Raw genomic sequence first — 20584 nt, 5'->3', positions numbered from 1 at the left:
TAGTAAAATTATTTTAACATTATTTCAACATACCTGTAATTCTGTTCAGCAATTTCCTTCGCCCTTTTATTTCCAGCATCCTTAAGTTGCCTTTCTTCCTTTTGCTTCAATTTCAACGCTTCCACATGCTTCTTATGCTCAAATTTCAGTTTCTTGTACTTCCTTTGAGCTATCATTCGTCGCACGTTTGACTGTATCTTAATAATAGCCCACATCTTATGACCATATTCTCTACGAACTAGATACCCTCTTGCATGAGCCTATAAATTATACAAGATTCAAATAAATCGACATTATTATTTAAAAATTTAAATATTTTTATACCTGCAGACCAACAATGTGACCCCGAAGATGCCTGAACCTATGAGACAACACTCTAGCTCTGATGAGAGCCTGCAATCTCATATAACCAACTCTCATCCTCTTATATCTCTGTCTCTGAACGTAGCCCTTCCAGTATTTTTGTATTATTACGGTAGCAGCCCTTAATCTCAAGAATCGTCTTCTATAAACCCATCCTTTAATGTTTCTTTGTATGATGAGAATTTTCTTTGTTAGTACTCTGTCTCGTTCTTGTTCGAGAAACAGATCGTGAGCGTCTTTGAGAAAAACTTTGGTGTTTCCTAACTGATAATCAGATCTTCCTATAAGAAAACACACAACACTAAACCAATGAATACTGAACAACAAACAAAAAATGTAATATACAAATTCCCATGTGAATGCAATAAATTATATATTGGTGAAACATCTAGACCCTTAAGTGTTCGAATTAAAGAACATAAAGATTATTTAAGAAAGGGCGACTTTCACAAATCTAAGATTTGTCAGCATTCACGGGACACAGAGCACAGAATAGATTTTAACAACGCCAAAATTATAATGAAAGAAGCGATAGCCTCTAAAATAAAAATAAAAAAGACTTTTTTTATACAATCTATTAAAACTAAATGTATTGCTCACGCATCTGTAGATGTTAGTAATGTTATGGCAATCGCTTCTTTGATTTTAAAGAACATTACATAAATAAACCAGTGGCGGCTGGTGACCCTTGTGAATGGGTAGGCGACAAAATTTTAGTTGCGTCTATTTGCCCCCCCCCCCCCTTAATTTACATAATACCCTAACCCAGTTTGTAAATATATGTTATCTCTGGGTTAAAAACATAGCTCAAGAATATTTAGGACAAAACTAAAGCAAAAATAACAGCATTCAACGTAATGACATAATGTACAAGTACCGGGTGGCCAATTAAGAATGGACGCCGGCTGTATCTCAGAAACTACTTATCGTATAAATTTGGGAAAAAAATTCTTATAAGTAAATCGACCAAGAGAAATCGCTGGAAATTATTTTCAAGTTCGAAAAATGTCCGCTAGTGGGCGTTTTGCTGATACCAATCAGAAAACAGGGTTTTTCTCAAAAATATGCAGGTGAACAGGTATTTTAGACCATAAATATTAAAATAATATTGATTATTAAAACACACTTCCGTGTATTAACAGTATTTATATGTACTGGCAACATTAATAGTAAATAATGTAATGTAATAAACCGCTTAAATTCTGCCAAAATTTTAGGGTAGGCGCCGCCTACCTTGCCTACCCTGACGAGCCGCCACTGAAATAAACATACTTTAAAATTAAAAATAATAATACAGAAAGTTTGAAGCTTTTTGGTTTTACCTTATTAAGTAATTGTTATCAGGTAGTAATTGTTAATTTTGAAGTTTAACTTGATATACTGTCATTTTAACAGAACGTCAACGGTTTTTGTAGACGTATCTGTTTAAAAAAAAACTAAAGGGTTTTCGAATAGTTGCATTTAAATTTTTTAAATAGTTTATTTCTTTGTTCTTTGTATTATTCTTTTGCTTCTGACGACGGAAAGAGATAAACTTTTCGAAACGTTAAGCATTTTTTGTCCGTTAGGCGAATTTGTTTATTGGTAGACCACTGCTGACAATTAGTATCCGTTGAATTAACGCCAGCAGTGTTTACAAAAAATAACTATTTTATTTTGTAGATTTTCTTGCAGTGGCGAAATACCCATATAAGACATTTTTGGAGAGATGAATCCGCCACATAGGTATACTTAGAAATTTTATAATACACAGTTTAAACACTAATAAAAGTATTAACATTAATGTACTTACCTAAAACTATTTGACATATTCGAGAAGTAGCTATTCTACAATCAGCCTTGTGTGCTGGAGGAACTCCCGATATAAGGAACCTATATCTTTCAACGAACTCTCCAAAAGTATGCCTAATAGGATATCCAGCTCGTCGTATCCTAATAGTTTCCATCATGCCAGAATACCTCAACTGTCGACAACAGAGAGTCCTGTCAAAAACCATCGGTCTCTTCAATTCGTTTGGTTTGATACACCTGATAAAAAACGGCTGGCAGTTTGATAAAGTCCTCATCAAGGAATCCAAAGATCTTTTAAACTGTGTCGATAATGTCGGTGCTCTTTTTCTTGTTTCCGAACCCATTCCAATATCGTCGTGGAAAAGGTGCTGAAGGAAATTGTTATTGCTGATGGTGACGAGTTGAAGAAGATCGGCGCTGAACGTATCGCGATTCTTTTCCAGAAAACTTCTTGTATCGTAAAACACGATTCCGGCAAAGTGATTTAAACCAAAGCTCGTATTAATGTCACTTTTCGGTTTCAAATAATTTCTATGAGCCCCGTGTTGTTTGTGGAGTTTCGCCAACATAGTGTGATCCGTACCTTTAGGAAACTTGCTTTCTTCATCAATCAAAGCCATGATGTTTAGCTGTTTGATAGCTATTAGATCTAAAGCATCCTGATTATCAACGAATTCAATATGCTGCCAGTTGATTCCTTCCAAATTGTATTCTTCCTGTTCTAATTTGAAAATATGCCTGACGAAGAACTGTTGAAGGTTTTCGTTGGCGTAGTTGATGCAGAATTGCTCGAAACTGTTATGGTTGAAGTTCTCAAAACCGAATATATCTAGTACGCCTATGGAGCTCCTTTGTCGTTCTTTGGGTCGGTATATTGCGGAGTTAATTTTCTTTACGATGAATACGAAAAGTCTGCCGTAGATGCCTTTGACGAACGCGTCTCTGACGTCTACGCTTTGGTCTCGGGATAGCGTAGATACGACGGTTTCGCCATGGGCAAATAAGGTTTTCCTTGTTAAAGCGTTGATTAGTGGCTGAACAGGAACACCTAAAATGTGATTGAATAAAGTCATACAGACGTTAAGTTTGATGACCCAACAACGGATGCAGAAGTATGTACTAATGCAGAAAATTCTGCAATAATGAATAAATCTGTTGTTGCCAATATTACTCATTACGGAAAGAATAAGACTATCGCTTGATGGGGATCACTGTTTGTATAACACATTGTAACAATAATACAGGGTGGTAAAAAACAGGTCCCATCTCTCGTAGGGATTCCTCACATAAAAATAAGTTTTATTTTTATATCACTACAGGTCCGATTCTACTTTGTTTCGTAGCTATACAGAGGGTTAAAGTCTTCATTTTAATAGTTTTTTTTCGATTTATTATATACTTTCTTCCAAGTGCTTTTAGCCGATACGAATGAAGTTTTGAGGGTATAAGTTTACTATAAGTGCTACATATTTTAATGCTAAAAAAGTATCGACACATTCACCAGAGAGCATATGGGTTATCAGTAAAATATTTGTTGTTATACTAAGGGCCGGTAAATGTTAGTTTTGGGTCGAGATTTCCGTATGTAAGAAGAGTACAAGGCGTTTATAATGTACTGAACAAAGAGAGAACAGTAAAAAAGTTGCTAAACATATAAAATAAACCAAGAAACTGTGCACATTGCTAAGAGACGTAGAAAAGGATAAGCGAGTCGTAATTTTCCCTATATCTTGTAAATTTTTAAGTGCAAGTTAAAAACACTTGCAATTTTAGTAAAAATAAGTGGAATTGAGTTGGTGTTCGACAGTGGTCGCGCTATTAGAACTCTGAATTCAAAAATCTATATCTCAAAATCCATTAGAAACAATTGATTGTATTTTATTTTTCAAAAACTTTCTTAATATTTCTGCTTTATTTTCTTCGGAGACAGTATGTAAAAATCTTTATAAATAAAAAAGTTACACGACTGCTGAAAATTGCTATGCACTAAAAGTAAATGGACGGGGTTTTTAAAATTTTTGAATGGAAAAAAACAATGCTATTGAATTTTTCTTATTTAAACATGTAAAAGATCCGAACTTCAAAATAAAAGAAATTTCAATATCTAAAGTGGTTCCTGAGTTATCGCGTATTATGTGTTTAAAAGTTGAGTTTATAAATTACCGCCATTACTGAAATTTTCTGGTTATAAAAAAAATGAACACCCTAACGATATCCTTATAACGATATCCATTTCGGATGCTCAGAAACATATCTAATGATTTTATCCAGTTGTTTTCGAAAAAAAGTATTTTAAAAATAAGCGGTTTGCGATCGTGATTTTACTTTACTTGATACGAAAAGGCATGTCAGGGAAATGTGGCAGCGCCGCAACAGCACTCCGTCGCATTTCTCTCACTCCGACTTAATAAGATCCCTATGCGATTTACTTCCACACATGTAAATACCGAAGCAAAAATAAGAGTTGCCAGCACGGTATGTAATCGTTGAGAAAATTTTGTAAATATATGTAATGTATATTTTGTAAATGTGTGTTTTGAATATAACAAAAACTGAAACCAATAGTAGTAGTGATATAAAAAATAATTTAAAAATTCATTGGTAAGTTGCATTCACAAAATTGTGAATGTGCCACGCACCACGCATAATAAAAAAGTTTATTATTTAGCATACCTAATAAATTTGCGACCCTTTGAACATTCGTTGGATCAGGAATCTCTGTGGCGTCCAAATTATCAACGATAGTAGCTTTATATTTTATATTGCCTATATGTAGTAAAGCCGCTAGTAGTTTTATTATTTCCCAGATCTCTTGATCGGAAAATAATAATACTTTCATTGCACTTCTAATATCTGCGAATTCGGCATTGTCATCCCTACCTTCGCAAGTAATACTCCCACCCTAAAATATAATAAATCATTTATTATAATTACCGTTACTGTAATGCCATACGTTTGGGAAAAAAACGGCATCAAAAAAGTAATTATTGCTCCAAAGGTCACTATAATGCAGTTTTCTTTTTCAATCATAAAACATGTGTGATTAATTAATAATTAATTATTAAATATTTTTTTGGAGTTTTTTTCTGAGATTTATTTCATTTAAACCAATATCTGGGCTTAAACTTTCAGTCTTAAAATTGAAGGGCTTATTGTAATGACATGATATGCCACAAATCCATAATTCTGAATTATTAGACTTCGCAATCTTGAAAAAATGTGTAAATTTAAATATTAATAAATATAAATTTGAAGGATAAAAGGCAAGAAAAACACTAGTTACTAGTTAATAAAACTGATTTATAGTTGAGTGGCTTATCAGTAGTGATGGGAATACCGGTTCCACATGAGTCGCGTTACAATAGCGACCGTTCCAGAAAAATACCGCGATTTTGTAACCGAGGTTCCGACTTCCAAAGTGTTGCGGTCCTCGCTAAAATATATCTAACTTATCTATATTTGTAGATTAATGTAACTTTTATCCGCCACTCATTTTCCGAATATCGAGTTTATAATTGTGTATAGCCAACTTATCTCATTTTTAGAAAAACGATGACATTCCTTGTTATTTTCTTTTCTTTATCAATTTTCGTTTAAATAAAATGAACGGCTCATATTTATGTGTATTGTAATATAATATATTTAATGTTAAAATTAAGAACAAAGTCCAAAGCACTGTCAAAAAAAATTGTTTATTGGTCTAACCTAACCTTAAAAATAGATATAAACAATAAAACTTATATAAATGTATAAAAGCAAATAAAATATTTTTATTTTATTTTATTTGCTTTTGCGTTTCATCTTTCAAACAACACTATTTTATACCATGCCTAGTACATACCAAAAATTGCTATTTCGAAAGTAACGTAGCGACGGGAGCACCAACGCCAATAGTACCGGACCAAATCGCGACAGGCAAAACCGAAGCCCTAGAAGCGCTCCAGCGACTGCTGGAACGAAGTACGTGGCCGCCGAGGTCGAGCGTCGATAATCAGTCACAGCAGTTACTTCTGTTCGCGACAGGGAACTAAAACTCTAAGAGCGCGACGGCTGGAGCGAAGTAGGTCGCCGCCTTGTGGCCGCCGAGGTCGAGCGTCGATGCCCAGTTACAGCAGTTACTTCTGTTCGCGACAGGGAACTATAACTCTAGGAGCGCGATGGCTTGAGCGAACACGTCCCGATCGAGATCGCGCGGCGCTACGGACATACCAGTTCCAGATACTAATGTTGGCGACCGACGAAATCGCGACGGCTGGAGCTAAACACGTCGCTATGCGATTACTACGGTTCGAGCTAACTTCAAGTGCGATTATAAATAATTTATTTACAAATTATAAATAATTTATAATTTTGTCGTCATTATGATCGTCGTTCTTCAGTAACAGGTTCCTGATTCGTTGTGGAGCGCGACACGACGTTACAAAAAAATACCGCTCCAAAATCGCGTTACTCAAATACCGACACATCACTACTTATCAGTATCAATATTTATTACAATAACCCGTTCAATTCATCTGTTTCAATGAAATATAATTCACAGAGTTAACTCACCCCAGTTAAATATCTAAATTGACTAGCATCGCCGAGTTCCAATTTCCTCTTTTCATCCTTTCCTAAACCTGCTAATAAACAATAGAATATGTGATAGTTCCTCTCCTCCGGATTCTGCGACACAATCCTACTCTTCTCCAGTAGATATTGTTCGATTTTAGCACCTTCTATGACCCCGTTTGCATTAAAATGTATGTCTATGTACTTGCCGAACCTCGAGCTGTTATCGTTTCTTACAGTTTTTGCGTTACCTGTAGCAGAAAAAGATGGGTTAGGAATTTTCAACATTGTTTGCAAGAAATATTAAAAAATTTACATTTTTTTACATTTACAGCGTTAAGCTTGATTTTGATGCGTCCGTCATTCGTTGATACGATGGTGGCTAGAGTTTTCGCGCCACTTTTCATCCGTAAATTTTTTACTCCAGCCCGTCAACGGAGAAAGAGCTCCATTGATCGTACGATAATGGACGTTTTGACACTTTTTTGACAAATTTAATCTCACTTTAATGAAAATAAAAATAGTACATGCCGTCTGGCTGCCGATAAACTACTGCGGTTCACAACTGCGCATAACATCTGTACAGGATATCCCATTTTCATGTGTTTTATGGGATTTCTCGTTAATGAGTAGAGATATAATGATGCGATTTTCACATTACTGTGCTACTTTTTTATGAAACTAAATATGCTACACATAGGTTTGTCCTAGCCTCCTTAGTTCCTGAAATACAGGGCGTATTTGTGATGGGCAGTAGTGAACAGATGTTGAATACAGATATGATGTGAACGCAATGTCTACCGGCAGCCACACGGTCCACACTGTGTTCAGGAGAGCATAACAAAAGATATGTTGCAAAAAGAACCAGCTTTTTTAAAATTCTCTCTCGAAAACGTTGCTAGCTCTTAGACTATTAGTAAAACAGCGAAATCGTTATGGAAATGAAAATATAAAATGACATCAATCGCTAGCAAATCGTACATCCGATGAACGGAGGCATGAAAATGCAGTAAATTCAAAAAATGCATAATTTTCTAACCAATCAAAGTCTTTAAATTCAACCAATAAAATTAATATCGTGTCATCGTATCGTCGGATAACGGATGCACGAAAATCAAGCTTTAGTTGAGACGTTAGTTATTTATTTCTAGCCCTTCTAGGTCTAAGTAAATTTACCAAAAGCTTCTAATATAGGGTTGGCTTCCAGAATTTGCTGTTCGATCCAAGAGTGCTTCCCGCTAATAGCCGCTAAATATTGTAAAATTAATTTTGTACTTTCTGTTTTGCCAGCTCCCGATTCCCCAGATATTACTATACACTGATCTTGACCATATCTGGAATAGAAATAAAACAGAAGAGGAATTAAAAATTAAATAAAACATGTAGATTATAAAATTTAATTACACCACGTTCTTCCAGCAATATAATAAAAAGTCGGCTTTTACAGACATACATTGAAAATAATAAAAAAAAATATCTAAAAATAAAACCAAAGATAAAAAATGAACATAAAAAACAATAAAGAGACTAAAAATAAATATTTGAATATATAGAGAGAGATAAAAATAAAAAAAATATATTTCTAAGGCCATACATTGAAATATTATTATAAATAGGGGTCGTAATAACTAAACTTAATATTTAAACCCTGACGGTCAGTTATGACAAAAATTTACTATAGTTCTGATCAGTGATGGACGTTGGGTAAATACCCAATGGGTATATACCTACCTGGTATATACCCCAAAGGTGTAGGGTATATACCCATTTAGAGTATATTTCGTAAGGAAATCTCCTTGTAAAATTCGATTATTCACCTAATATATCCTATTGCACCTAACCCTCGGTATAGTTCTACTTTATTTGATAAAAAACAACACTCTTAGTAGAATGATATGTCAACTTTTGACCTTTTCACATATGGTTTATTTGAAATTGTAACATGCGGTTCATAACGACAATTTGACTCGAAATAACAAGTGTGTGGTATCAAATTATTCGTAAAAAATGTTTTTTCCAAATATGCTAATAAGCCACCCTTGTTCCATTTGAAAAAAATTGAGATATTATGAAAAATACGATTTGGGCATCTTTTAACCGGCCAAGAGAGGACACGAAAAACATTAGACGATCAAAATTATTTTCCAAGGTTTCTTGGTTAAAAATTAGTGTTTTTAACAACACTAGATAAAAATTTAAAATACGATTTTTTAAGCGAAAATGTCAAAAGTTGACATATGATATGTCATTTTATTCAAAGTGTCAGTTTTCTATCGAATAAAATAGAAATATACCGAGGATGCCATTTAAAAATCAAAAGGTGTAGTCATTTCCAGTAAAACAGGAAGTGACCAAAAACAATTGAATACGTCAATCAAACCTAATTTATGTCATATACTAACGTACCAAGTCTCGTTTTTTTTATCTGAAAAAATAAAAAAGTTATAGGGGATGGTCACTTTCTAGACGCACCCGGTATAGTATTTACCGAAATTCAATGTATTTACCCAATGGGTATATACCGTATGCAAAATATCGGGTATTTACCCAAATTTTAATATACCGGGTGTTTGCCCATCTCTGGTTCTGACTCAGAACTACAGTAAATGTTTGTAGGATTTCTTTTAGAATCAGCTTTAAAAGAAATATATCGGCTGTCATTAATTTTATACACAACAATAATAATAATTTTCTAAGGCGATCGTGCGTTGGAATTACATTGTCATAATAATATGTATTATTTTCCATAATTCTCACTTTTTATTACTCTGAATGACATATACATAAGTTTTAGCTTTTAAATACCGGCAAAATACAAATATAAATATAAATTGCTACATAACAGCATTTTTTTCCCTATGATACCAACAAGGTTATTAATAATTGGTACTTGATTATTTACCATAAAACAAAGAACATAACTATTATGAATATATTAAACTGCCTTAACATTTGTAACAACTTTCCTTATCAAGAATGTACTATATTTTAGAATTATGTCTACTTTCACCCACATATAACAAGAGTTGCTTGTAACTTGTCATATAAACATCATAATTTGTACACCTATGATTCTTCTATTTGCTATTTATTTATGGAGATAGGTGTCTCTGTAAAATTTTAAACCCTCTTTTACGTAAAAACATATTTATGATTTTTTGGCTGTTTGATTAGATGGGAAATCCTGTATATTTGTCAATAGATTTGTCTTTTAATAAACTTTAGCAGATTACCATCACCTATCATGATCAGATAATAATTGCTAATTTGAAATTTAATTTCATGTAATGTCATCATAGATAAAGGAAACAAGTTTAGATTGGAATGATTGGAACACTGCTATAGCGGATAAAAACAACCGCAAACAAGAATAGAAAGAATTTTTGACAAGTTATATGTCAATTTATAGTAAGTAAATGACGTCTAAAGATTGTCCTCGTCAAAATTATTATAGATTGTCATTCCACAGCCTTCTTTGACGCCGATTTTTTCGATTGTTTGGTAGTAGCCTTGTAGTAGCTAATATGTTTTGGGCCTTACCTTCTCATATTACCATATGAATTATCACCAATTGCAAAAATATGAGGTGGTAATTCTCCTATTTTCCTCTCTTTGTAAAGCTTGATTTGCTCGGCAGTGTATATTGGTAAAATCTGGTAGGGATTGACGGCAACCAAAATCGATCCAGTGTACGTCTGTAAAAAATACATAAAGAAAAATGTCAGTTTAATATATGTTTGTACTTTTGTGCTTAGGCGTAAAAGATATTTACTTTTATGCCTAGGCCACAGAAGAAGAAATCCTAGGCGTTAAAATGACCTGTTTATATTGCCAATAACGTCGCACAAATTAATACTTTTGTAACGTTTGAAAATAGTATATTTTTAGTTTTATTAGGAATAAAAATGATATACCTTTTGTGGCGAGGCTTTTTTCCAAAAGCTACAAATAATTTTTTAAACAATTTCAAACGTTACAGATAAAAAGATTTAAAAGTAATACCTTGTAAGTAACTATATATCGAGAAACTATGGTTACACCAGTTGAATTGTATACTTCATGTCAGCATAATAATATATTTTCGTACTTTTGTGCTCAGGCGTAAACATGGTGCAAGAATGCTTTACTTTTGTGCCTAGGCGTTAAAATGACTTTTTGATATTGTCAATCACGTCGCAACAACTAATACTTTTGTGATGTTTGAAAAAAAAATATTTTTTATCAATCAATGATGTTTGTGATGTTACTTTTTATTCGAATGTCATCGATACGGTCGACAGCCTCTGCGTGTATCATTTCACTCATGCGGTCAATAACTACAAATGGCCATTTTCACTAGCGCTAACCTTATTGGCTCCTCCATGGCTATAGCCTTCGGACCATATAAAACAATCTTATTAGTTTGAATTTAAATTACACGGTTTCGATTATGTTATTATAAAGATATATTTGTTATTTGTATTACTGTTATTACAGATAATCACAATAACCTTTATGTATGCTAGTTTTCATATCGTTAAATGATTGTATAATTGATAAAATTTACTTTGAAATCAAAGACAAATGTCATACCATTTGATTTCACACATTCAAACAGAGCTCAATATAGAACAGGAAATATTGACCATTTTTTAATAAATAATAACATACAGTGTCATAGATAGATCAAGACTCCCAAAAGGCAACAAATATATTTTTATGTATTTATTTATTATTATCTCTAAAACTATCAAAACATATTTTAATATTTTAGGATTATGTAATCAGAAAGAAAGCCAAAAATGCAATCATATAAGGGTGTTCCATTTAAAAAAAGTCATCCCGATCCCTCACACTTTTTTGAGCCATCCTGTAGAACTTAAAATATTTTCCCTTTTTTTATTAGAGCTACAGTTACATACCCGTACATACCATATACCAAACTAATATACAGGGTGTTTCAAAAAACATGTGCCATCTCTTGTGGGGCACAGATTCCTCACGTAAAAATAAGATTAATTTTTCATATCAACATAGGTCCGATTCTGCTTTGTTTTGTAGTTACAGGGGTTTAAGTTTTAATATTTTTCCGATTATATAATTTTCTTAAATAAAAGTTACTATAAATGCGACATATTTTAAAGCTAAAAAAGTATCGACATATTCACCAGGGACGTGCATATGAGTTTCATTGAAATATTTTTTGTAAAAAAAGCATGTACGCCACTGACTTTTTTCTCTTGTTAGCCAAATTCTATAAGCAGTTTAATGCCGATTAAAAGTTGTCTCTTGATATTTTGTCGATTTTGGCCTCCTTGATGGGATAAACGCAATGTTATTAATTTGCCTTGATCCAAGCCTAATGACAACCTTTAAAAAATGTTAATATCATTAACTTGTGAAAGTTTTAAATAAATACTCATTGATTCCTCATCAAAAAATATGAAAAAAGTTCCTATAAACATGGGTTTGGAAATGCATAGTTTTAGAATTACAGGATGTTGAAACTTTAACTTAACTTACTAAAATTATGTTTTTTGGAATTATCTAAAATACCATTATTTTTTATATGAAACTTAGACTTATAGTAATAAAAGAACTAATATTAATAATATTTATTAATAAATTAGGTAAAATATATAATTTATTAATTATATTTTTATTTTAATTTTATTAATTGTGATAAATAAAAATGCGTTTATTTCATCAAGGAGGCCGAATTCGACAAAATATCAAAAGACAACTTCTAATCGGCATTAAACGACCTACACAATTTTGATATCAAAAGAGAAAAAGTCAATGGCGCAGATTATTTTTTTTTTTGTAAAATATTCCAGTGATAACCCATATGCACGTCCCTGGTGAATCTGTCGACACTTTTTTAGCATTAAAATATGTATCACTTATAGTATCATCTCAAAATTTCATTCGAATCACTAAAAATACTTGGAAGAAAATAATAATAAATCGAAAGATTATTAAGACTTTAACACCCTATAGCTACGAAACAATGCAGAATCGGACCTATGTTGATATGAAAAATAAATCTTATTTTTACGTGAGGAATCTCGCCACGAGAGATGGCACATATTTTTTGAAACACCCTGTATATCGATAGCTGAATTACGATAATTTATCGATAGGTAAAATCCATTAACTCCAATCCCTAGTAATATCCAAAAAAAAACATTTTGATGAAAAAAAAAATAATGAGACAAACACAGAAAATTCGTAGGAGAGGGAAACAAATAATTATAAAAATTACTACTCACATAAATGACATTTTCGTTGTACCGAATGAGCAGGTTCCTCAGTATGCCGGCCTCGTGCAGATCGCCCAGCCCTATCATGTCCTCGACGCCGTGGGCGGAGGTGGCGTGCATCGCCTTGATGCGCCGTTCCGGCGAGAGCCACTGCTCCCTGCCGTCGTCATCGCGCACGTACACCCTGCGCCCCTCGGCTTGCAGCACCTGCGCGCCGATCGCCACGTCGAACTCGCCATTGGTCACGGGTTCGATCCAGATGTAGTCACCCTGGAACGGACGAGAACAAAAGATGAATTTTGAGGGGAATATGTAAACATAAAGGTGTCCTAATGGTATAGTATATTCGAAGTTAGTTGGTAAAGTACTATGACTCTTAAGAGTCTATTACGCTGTCCTTTCGGGTTGCTCTCAGGGGTCGGGTAAAGCGGGTGTGTCGAAGAAAATATACAGGGTGGTACGAACTGTATTCCGAAAACTTTGGCAGCATATTCAGAAAATAAAAATAAGTAAAAAAGTTCGTATAAATGTATGTCCTAAAATGCTAGTTTCGGAGATACAGGGTGTAGAAGTTTCGTGTAGATTTTTTATATCGATTTTTTCCAAATAATTTCTGAAATAACGTCAATATTTCGATGAAAATTTCACACCTCTACCTTTCAACCAATAACATGCTTTAATGTTGACTAGTTACCATGACAACTGAAAAAATTTCCGGAAATTTTTTCGAGGCGCCACGAAACTTTAGTGGAAATTTTTTGACAGTTGAAAAGGTAAACATAAGATCTACAATCATAATGTGAATGAACTACAATGTCTATATATTGAAATATTACCCATTTGAGTTTTAGCATTTGATGTAACTAAGGTTGGTAATATTTTTTATTTAAGGAAATATGTTAGATATACCTACATATGAATTTCTTCGAAATTGCCATGTTAAAAAAAATGTTATTAAAAATGACAAAACACATAATATGTCATATAAATTATCCCTCGTCTTCGACTCGGGATAATTTTCAAAATATTCGTGCCCTCAAAAAAATTTCCGAAAATAATTTAAGCTCTTGTGATATTATAAGTGAAAATTGTTGTCTAAGAGTTTTTTGACATGAGAAATTTGATTATGGTGTTAACACCTACTTGTAGAGGGCGCTACCTACATATTTTTTAACTGGTTTGAACAGCAATAATTTTCGTCAGTACCTGTATAAAACTAGTGAGTAAAAGAATATACATTTACGAAGTTTTTTTATGTAAAAAAGCTCTCTTGGTAAAAATCACTACGAGTAATGGTTCTCGAGATATTTGGAATCGAAATTATCAATACCTGTCATCATTGACATAAATATTACTCTTATATTACTTATTGTAAATTAAACATATAAAAATAGTTAATAGACTGAAATCATAAATTTTTAAATGTTTTCGTGCCAATTGTTCTACAGTAGAAACTGTTTTACCATAATTTTTTCCAAGAAAAATTTATGATTAATCTAAACAAATAAAAAGTTCCCAAATTTATAATTTCAGTCAAATAACTATCTACTGAACATGTTTATTTTTTGTCAATAATGACATGTATTGACTGTTTTAATTCTAAATATCTTGGAAACGGTTGCAAGTAGCGATTTTTACCAAGAAACATTTTTTACTTAAAAAATCACGGAAATGTGTATTTCTTCAGTCAGTAGTTTCATACAGGTACGGAGGAAAATTTATTACTCTTCAAAACAGTTAAAACACATGTATGTGGCGCTACCTACAAGTAACAGTTATATTGACATCAAAATAAAATTTCTCATGCCAAAAAACTCCCAGATACAAATTTTCATCCATATATTGACGTTACTTCAGAAATTATTTGGAAAAAACCTAAATAAAAATGAAACTTCTACACCCTGTATCTCCGAAACTAAGCATTTTAGGACATACATTTATACCAACTTATTTACTTATTTTTATCTGCAGAATATGCTGTCGAAGTTTCCGGAATACAGTTCGGACCACCCTGTATATTATACTTCAAAAATCTGCCTAAGGCCGATCCTCTCGTGTTGTCACACCCAAAATTCCAAACACACGTGCTTTGATTAAGACTTGATTAAGGTTTGCAGAGCTTCAGCATTTGCCATAAAATAGGCAGCAATTTATGTTATCTGTGGTAATATGTAATACTTGCAATTGGAATTGAAATAAGAAATCACAAGCAAACTTCAAATAGCACAAATGTCTACAAAGCAATGTATAGCTTGATATGTTAGGCAGCATTTCACTCATAAAACCGATCTGATCTACAGAATTAAATTCCTTAAATGGCCAGGAGTAGATCACCTCGCGAGAAGGACTGGTGAAGGATGGTTCACCAAAAATTATTCACTGGTACCCGAGAAGAGACCAAAAGAAGTCATATTCTAAATGGCCTATTCTAATTATAACAGTAAAAACAAGCAGTATTTATCTTGCATCTTTATATTTCACAAATATAAAAAAATACTTGCTTTACAAGGATAAACTTTAAATTGCATTCAGCTTGACATGAGAAATGCTTTATTGACTTCCTTTAAAATATTTTTTATAAAAAATAAAGTTCTATAAGTATAAATGGAAACATAAGCCTTGAAAATAACTTGTCTATTTGTATAATAAAAAAGTAATAATTAAGTCTGTAATAGGTATCTCAATTTCTATTTAATAACTGAACGGTAGACTATTTTTAATCATTGCAAATTTGTCTTTTATTTATTGAATTTAAATTTTAATAATCTAATCAAACGGGTTTCAGGTCGCTAAAATAAATAATTAATTTATTTTTACACAGTAAAATTTGTAAAATTAAGTAAAATCTGAGTATGTACTTACTTTCTTCTTCTTCTTCTTGTAATAGGACCGAGGCCCTGTCAATTCTGTCAATTATTCCTTTCTTGAGTAGTTATTTTGATTTTATATTATATAACTAGCTAACACGGCTAAATTCGTACCGCCCAACCGTGAATAAGTGAAGTATGAGTTCTTCTTGTACGGATGATTGATTGACGGGACGATCTGGAGTGATTGGGACCAATCGATTTGACAGTTGTTGTCATTTGTTCTTTATATTTTTGTTTATATTTCGCTTCAAGTATTTTTTATGTGCTTTTTATTATGCTAGAAACACTTAAACGTCAAAACTAATGACCAATCTTGTTATTAGTGGAAATGTCGCGGTGGACGGAGCAAATATAGAATAAGTAGTATAGTATATTCATATAAATATCTGGGGCACGAAATTGGTCGTGACAAATTGGTCACGACAACCAGACCTGCGAGATACAAAGAATAGGTTCTAACATGGGCAGCATTCGGCAAACTAAGATGTGTTAAAATCAGATCTACCAATGTGCTTAAAAGTCTATTACGCTGTACTGTTCGGGTTGCTCTCAAAGGTCGGGTAAAACGGGTGTGTGGTCGAAGGAAATATATATTATATTTCAGAAAACTGCCTAAGGCTTAGGCCGATCCTGTCGTGTTGAGCCATACTCAAAATTCCAAACACACTTGCTTTGATTAAGGCTTGATTAAGGTTTGCAGAGCTTCAGCATTTGCCATAAAATAGCGAGCAATTTGTTACAAAACCATATAAATTATATATCACTGTAATCACAAAACTTCAATCTATTTCCGTATTGTAACGGAATTTTAAATTATGTCTTTATCTTCGAGAACATTTTTGTCCAAATATAAGGAATGTTTTGTTGATGTTTGACTATCAAAATCTTAAAAATTAAGAAGTAAATGTGCTACAATACGGATATAGTATAATCCTTTATCTTTAATTTCTTAATAATAAAACGTTAAATGCCGAACACTTATCTTGCTATTTTTTCGGAATAGTGAAATGGAGGAAGGTGCTCCATCAGTGCGTTGTACCACTACTTACATATGGTGCAGAGACAATTACACTGACGAAAAAATCCATAGAAAAAATCGGTGTAGCCCAACGAGCTATGGAAAGAGTGCTTGTTATATCTCTAGACAAGACACAATGCTTGTTATATCTCTAGACAAGACACCCAATACAGTTATAAAACAGCGTACACAAATAACAGATGATATATATCTGCTTAAGTCAAATGGAACTGGGCTGGGTATATTGCCAGAAGAACGGGCGATAGATGAACCAGGCTAATAGTAGAATGGCGGCCAAGACAGGATGCTGTCTTGGCCGCTGCCTCTGCTTCTGCTTCTAGCAGAGGCAGACCTCCGACAAGATGGTCAGATGGGATACTTTCTAGTATGTCACTGACCTACAGTGGACATCAATTATCGCAAATAAGCTATAAGCGTGCGTGACGTGAGCTGTCAATTGCGGAAGATGGTCAAAGTTCCATACCAAATTTATTAAAAAAATAATTTTCTGCATGATTTTTTGTCGTGAATTTTTCCGAAATTTTAACAGTTAGTCATCTATTTGAAATAGAGACGAATCCAACAAATTAAGGAATATTAAAATTTAAAATCAGTCCTACTGTTTTTGAGGTATAAATGGACATACATAGGTACTAATTTTTTTTAACCGCAATAGACCAGTATATTCGCTGGAGACGGCAAATTGAGGAATCATATCTGTATGAACTGAATTTCCTCTGTATTTTATTTCTAACAAAAATAAAGGAATATAAAGTAGGTCAACGTAGCACATTTGTTCCACATAATCGTACGCTTACTGCTAGGAATTATAGAAATTGCTCATTTGCATTTCGTGGAGAGACATATAATTTAGTCGTTTTATCTAATAATACGATAATACTAACGCTTTTACGTTGTCTATGCTAATTTGTTTGATCGTATTGAAGACCAAGTTAGGCTGCGTTTGCTTTATTTCTATTTAAGAAGCTAGATAATGTCATAGGGGCTTCAATTTATATACGTAATAGGATAGAAATATCACCGGAAGAATAAAATAGAGTAACTAGTTAATTAAATATGCACCATAAATTGCAATTATTTAATTTACTTACATCGCAATTATAAACACCCATTTTCGCAATTATAAACACCCATTTCGTGAAACATTTCGCGAAGCATTTCTCGAAATATTTGGGAAGTAAACTCAATGCTTTTCTTAGGGTTGCGGCTTTTCCCGGCCGTACACTCCGAAATAGATTGAAATAGACCGAGACGACGAGACACATTGGGATTGGTTGTTTGTTGTTTATTGTTATTTGAATTGTCTCAGGAAAGGTTTCGATCAGTTTCGACAAAATTTTTATTCTCTATATTCTGCGTTTATATTCTTCGTCTACTTCGCGAAGCAATCAAGGTCAACCTTTGTGGTGGCTTCAGAAAAATAAGTAAACATGGAGTATGAATAAATATCACCAGTTTGTAATGGAGTGTTATGTAATACCACTATATTAAACTGATACGAAAATTAAAAAAGAGTGCATTTAGAAAAAAGTCATCGATGTTAGATTAAATTGGATATTCCTGTAAGCTTACACAAGTTTACTTAGTTTTAATCATTGTTTAATATTAATAATTATAATATAGTAAAAAAATATATTTCCATAACTTAAAATCGTAAAACTGCAGGGTAACAGTGACTAACTGTTCTGGCGGACCGCCTTTTATAGGTGATAATCCATGGTGTTAAACTATTTAAAAAATCGTCTAATTAGTCCTTATTTTTGAATGGATTTATATCAAACCATGTTATTATTACATACAAAAAGTATATTTTACAGAGAGAGAGAGAGAGAGAGAGAGAGTTTTCTCTTAAAACAATAAGAGAACATTGCTTTTTAAAAATGTCCGTAGAATGTGGATCATACTTTTATCACAAGAATAAATTATTAGTTCGTAAAAACACATATTTTAGAAACGTCTAGGTTTACTTATTTCAGTGAGATTTATGAAAAAAGTCCTTTGTCTCGGGTATAGATACCGACACGCCGTGGAAACAGTTCGAAACGAAACGAATTTGGACGAGACAACAGGAAACGCCAAAAAAAATACCCCACGCCTTTCTCCGCAATTTCACGAGTAGTTTCAAGGCGCCTAAAGACCTGAGTACGTCAAGACAAACCGAAATAGGCCAAAACAACCGGAGATAAGCCGAAACACGACAAAGTTAGGCTAGGAAGCACGACCTTGACCTGCTTCGTGTAATGCGCGATATGGCTAAAAAATATCATATGATCGGAAAAAAGGCGTCATGGACGGTTGAGGAATGGCAATCAATGATTTTTTTGATAATTTTGGCGAGTTTAATCTCTAGATGTCATTTAAAAAAAATTGATATAAAACTTTTCAAAAACTAACACTAATAATAGATAGATTAAAAAAACAACAAAATCTACTTCCACAAAAAATGTTTTCAATAGACGAAGGAACACGAAATAACCCTCTTCACTATTTTTGTCCTTGACCTACTTCGGCTTACTTCGCGAGTACTGTAGAATAAAAAATAATATATGATATCTAATATGTATCTTGAATAAAACTCATTCATCACAATACTTCCCATACAGGTTTCACCAATAACGTAACAATAATAAGTGCCTGTATTTCAGAGTAATAAATAAGCCAAATAATTTATTGTTATATTATAGGACCAGTTTAAATTTATAACTTTGTTGATAGATAATGCATATAAAACAACTATCTATATTAATTACCTTTAATGACCTACTTAATACGTTCTGCTCTTATTTTACATATTTATTTAATAATTCGGTTCAAAAAATACTTATCTTACAAAATCGATTGATTTCTCCGAGTAATAGTGTAAAACGGACCGCTGTGATGAAAGTGATTATAAGAAAGTAGACTTTGAGTTAAATAAGTGTGGAATTAGCAACAAAAAACGTCTGCTTGTACATGTAATTATATCTATTATTCTATAGGATTAAATGTAAATAAATTCGTATTTCCTATCTTTCGACTAAAAGTAAATGTTATGGTTATTTATAATTAATTATTTAAGCGCTTTCTCATTAAAAGAATAAAAAAAACGGCGGCAAAGACGGCTGGATGACAATTTTTGACGACTTTTTTGGAAATAGTGGTGTGTGTCTGGAACTGTTCTATTATTTTATACTCTTTCTATAATTAGAATTAATTTTTGAACCTTTATACCAGTTTTAGTAAGTGACGTCTAGAGATTGTCCTCGCCAAAATTATCATCGATTAACATTCCCCAGCCGTCTTTGACGCCGTTTTTTTTTCGATCGTACGGTATTAATTTGCTAATATTCTGGAAATATGGCCAGAATTTTGTTTATTTTTTCTTGATATACAGTATCAAAAATAAAGTCTGCGTCATATGATGGTATTTTTTTCTTAAATTCATTTAAGTCAAATTTGACATTGGCTAAACATTTTTAAAAAGACACAAAATGTTGCTCTTCTCCTGCGTATATGTCAAGTTTAATATTTAAACGTGTACGATTAATAACAAATGGGAAATTTGTTTTTGGTTAAGGTTTTGAAATCTTTATTTGAAAAAGTGGTTTCATTTTTAATTTTATAAAAGTATACAAATATTCAGCCACATTATGTGAAGTATTTATTCACATAGATAGAAAGATGTACTTAACTTATTTTCGAATACAGTGTGCTACAAATTCGAGGTATGAGCATTGGTATCTCGGTAA

The 20584-nt window shown here is 32.7% G+C and overlaps 1 protein-coding gene across 1 annotated transcript in view; it reads right to left on the bottom strand.

The window, feature by feature from the left end:
• The window catches only part of LOC115877471 (myosin-VIIa), a 123333-nt gene that overhangs the window by 30454 nt on the left and 72295 nt on the right, over positions 1 to 20584 (bottom strand). The window contains exons 3-10 of the mRNA XM_030893625.1: positions 12957 to 13217; positions 10246 to 10400; positions 7882 to 8039; positions 6706 to 6956; positions 4828 to 5056; positions 2156 to 3202; positions 325 to 644; positions 34 to 260 (exon numbers count right to left, since the gene is read on the bottom strand). Coding sequence (XP_030749485.1) covers positions 34 to 260; positions 325 to 644; positions 2156 to 3202; positions 4828 to 5056; positions 6706 to 6956; positions 7882 to 8039; positions 10246 to 10400; positions 12957 to 13217 — 2648 coding nt within the window. The remainder of the gene's footprint in view (positions 1 to 33; positions 261 to 324; positions 645 to 2155; positions 3203 to 4827; positions 5057 to 6705; positions 6957 to 7881; positions 8040 to 10245; positions 10401 to 12956; positions 13218 to 20584) is intronic.

This window comes from Sitophilus oryzae, unplaced genomic scaffold (genome assembly GCF_002938485.1).
Source record: "Sitophilus oryzae breed Bouriz unplaced genomic scaffold, Soryzae_2.0 scaffold_1494_pilon_pilon, whole genome shotgun sequence".
NCBI lineage: Eukaryota > Metazoa > Arthropoda > Insecta > Coleoptera > Curculionidae > Sitophilus > Sitophilus oryzae.
The sequence above is the reverse complement of the archived record's forward strand: the minus strand, read 5'-3'. Positions and strand labels throughout refer to the sequence as shown.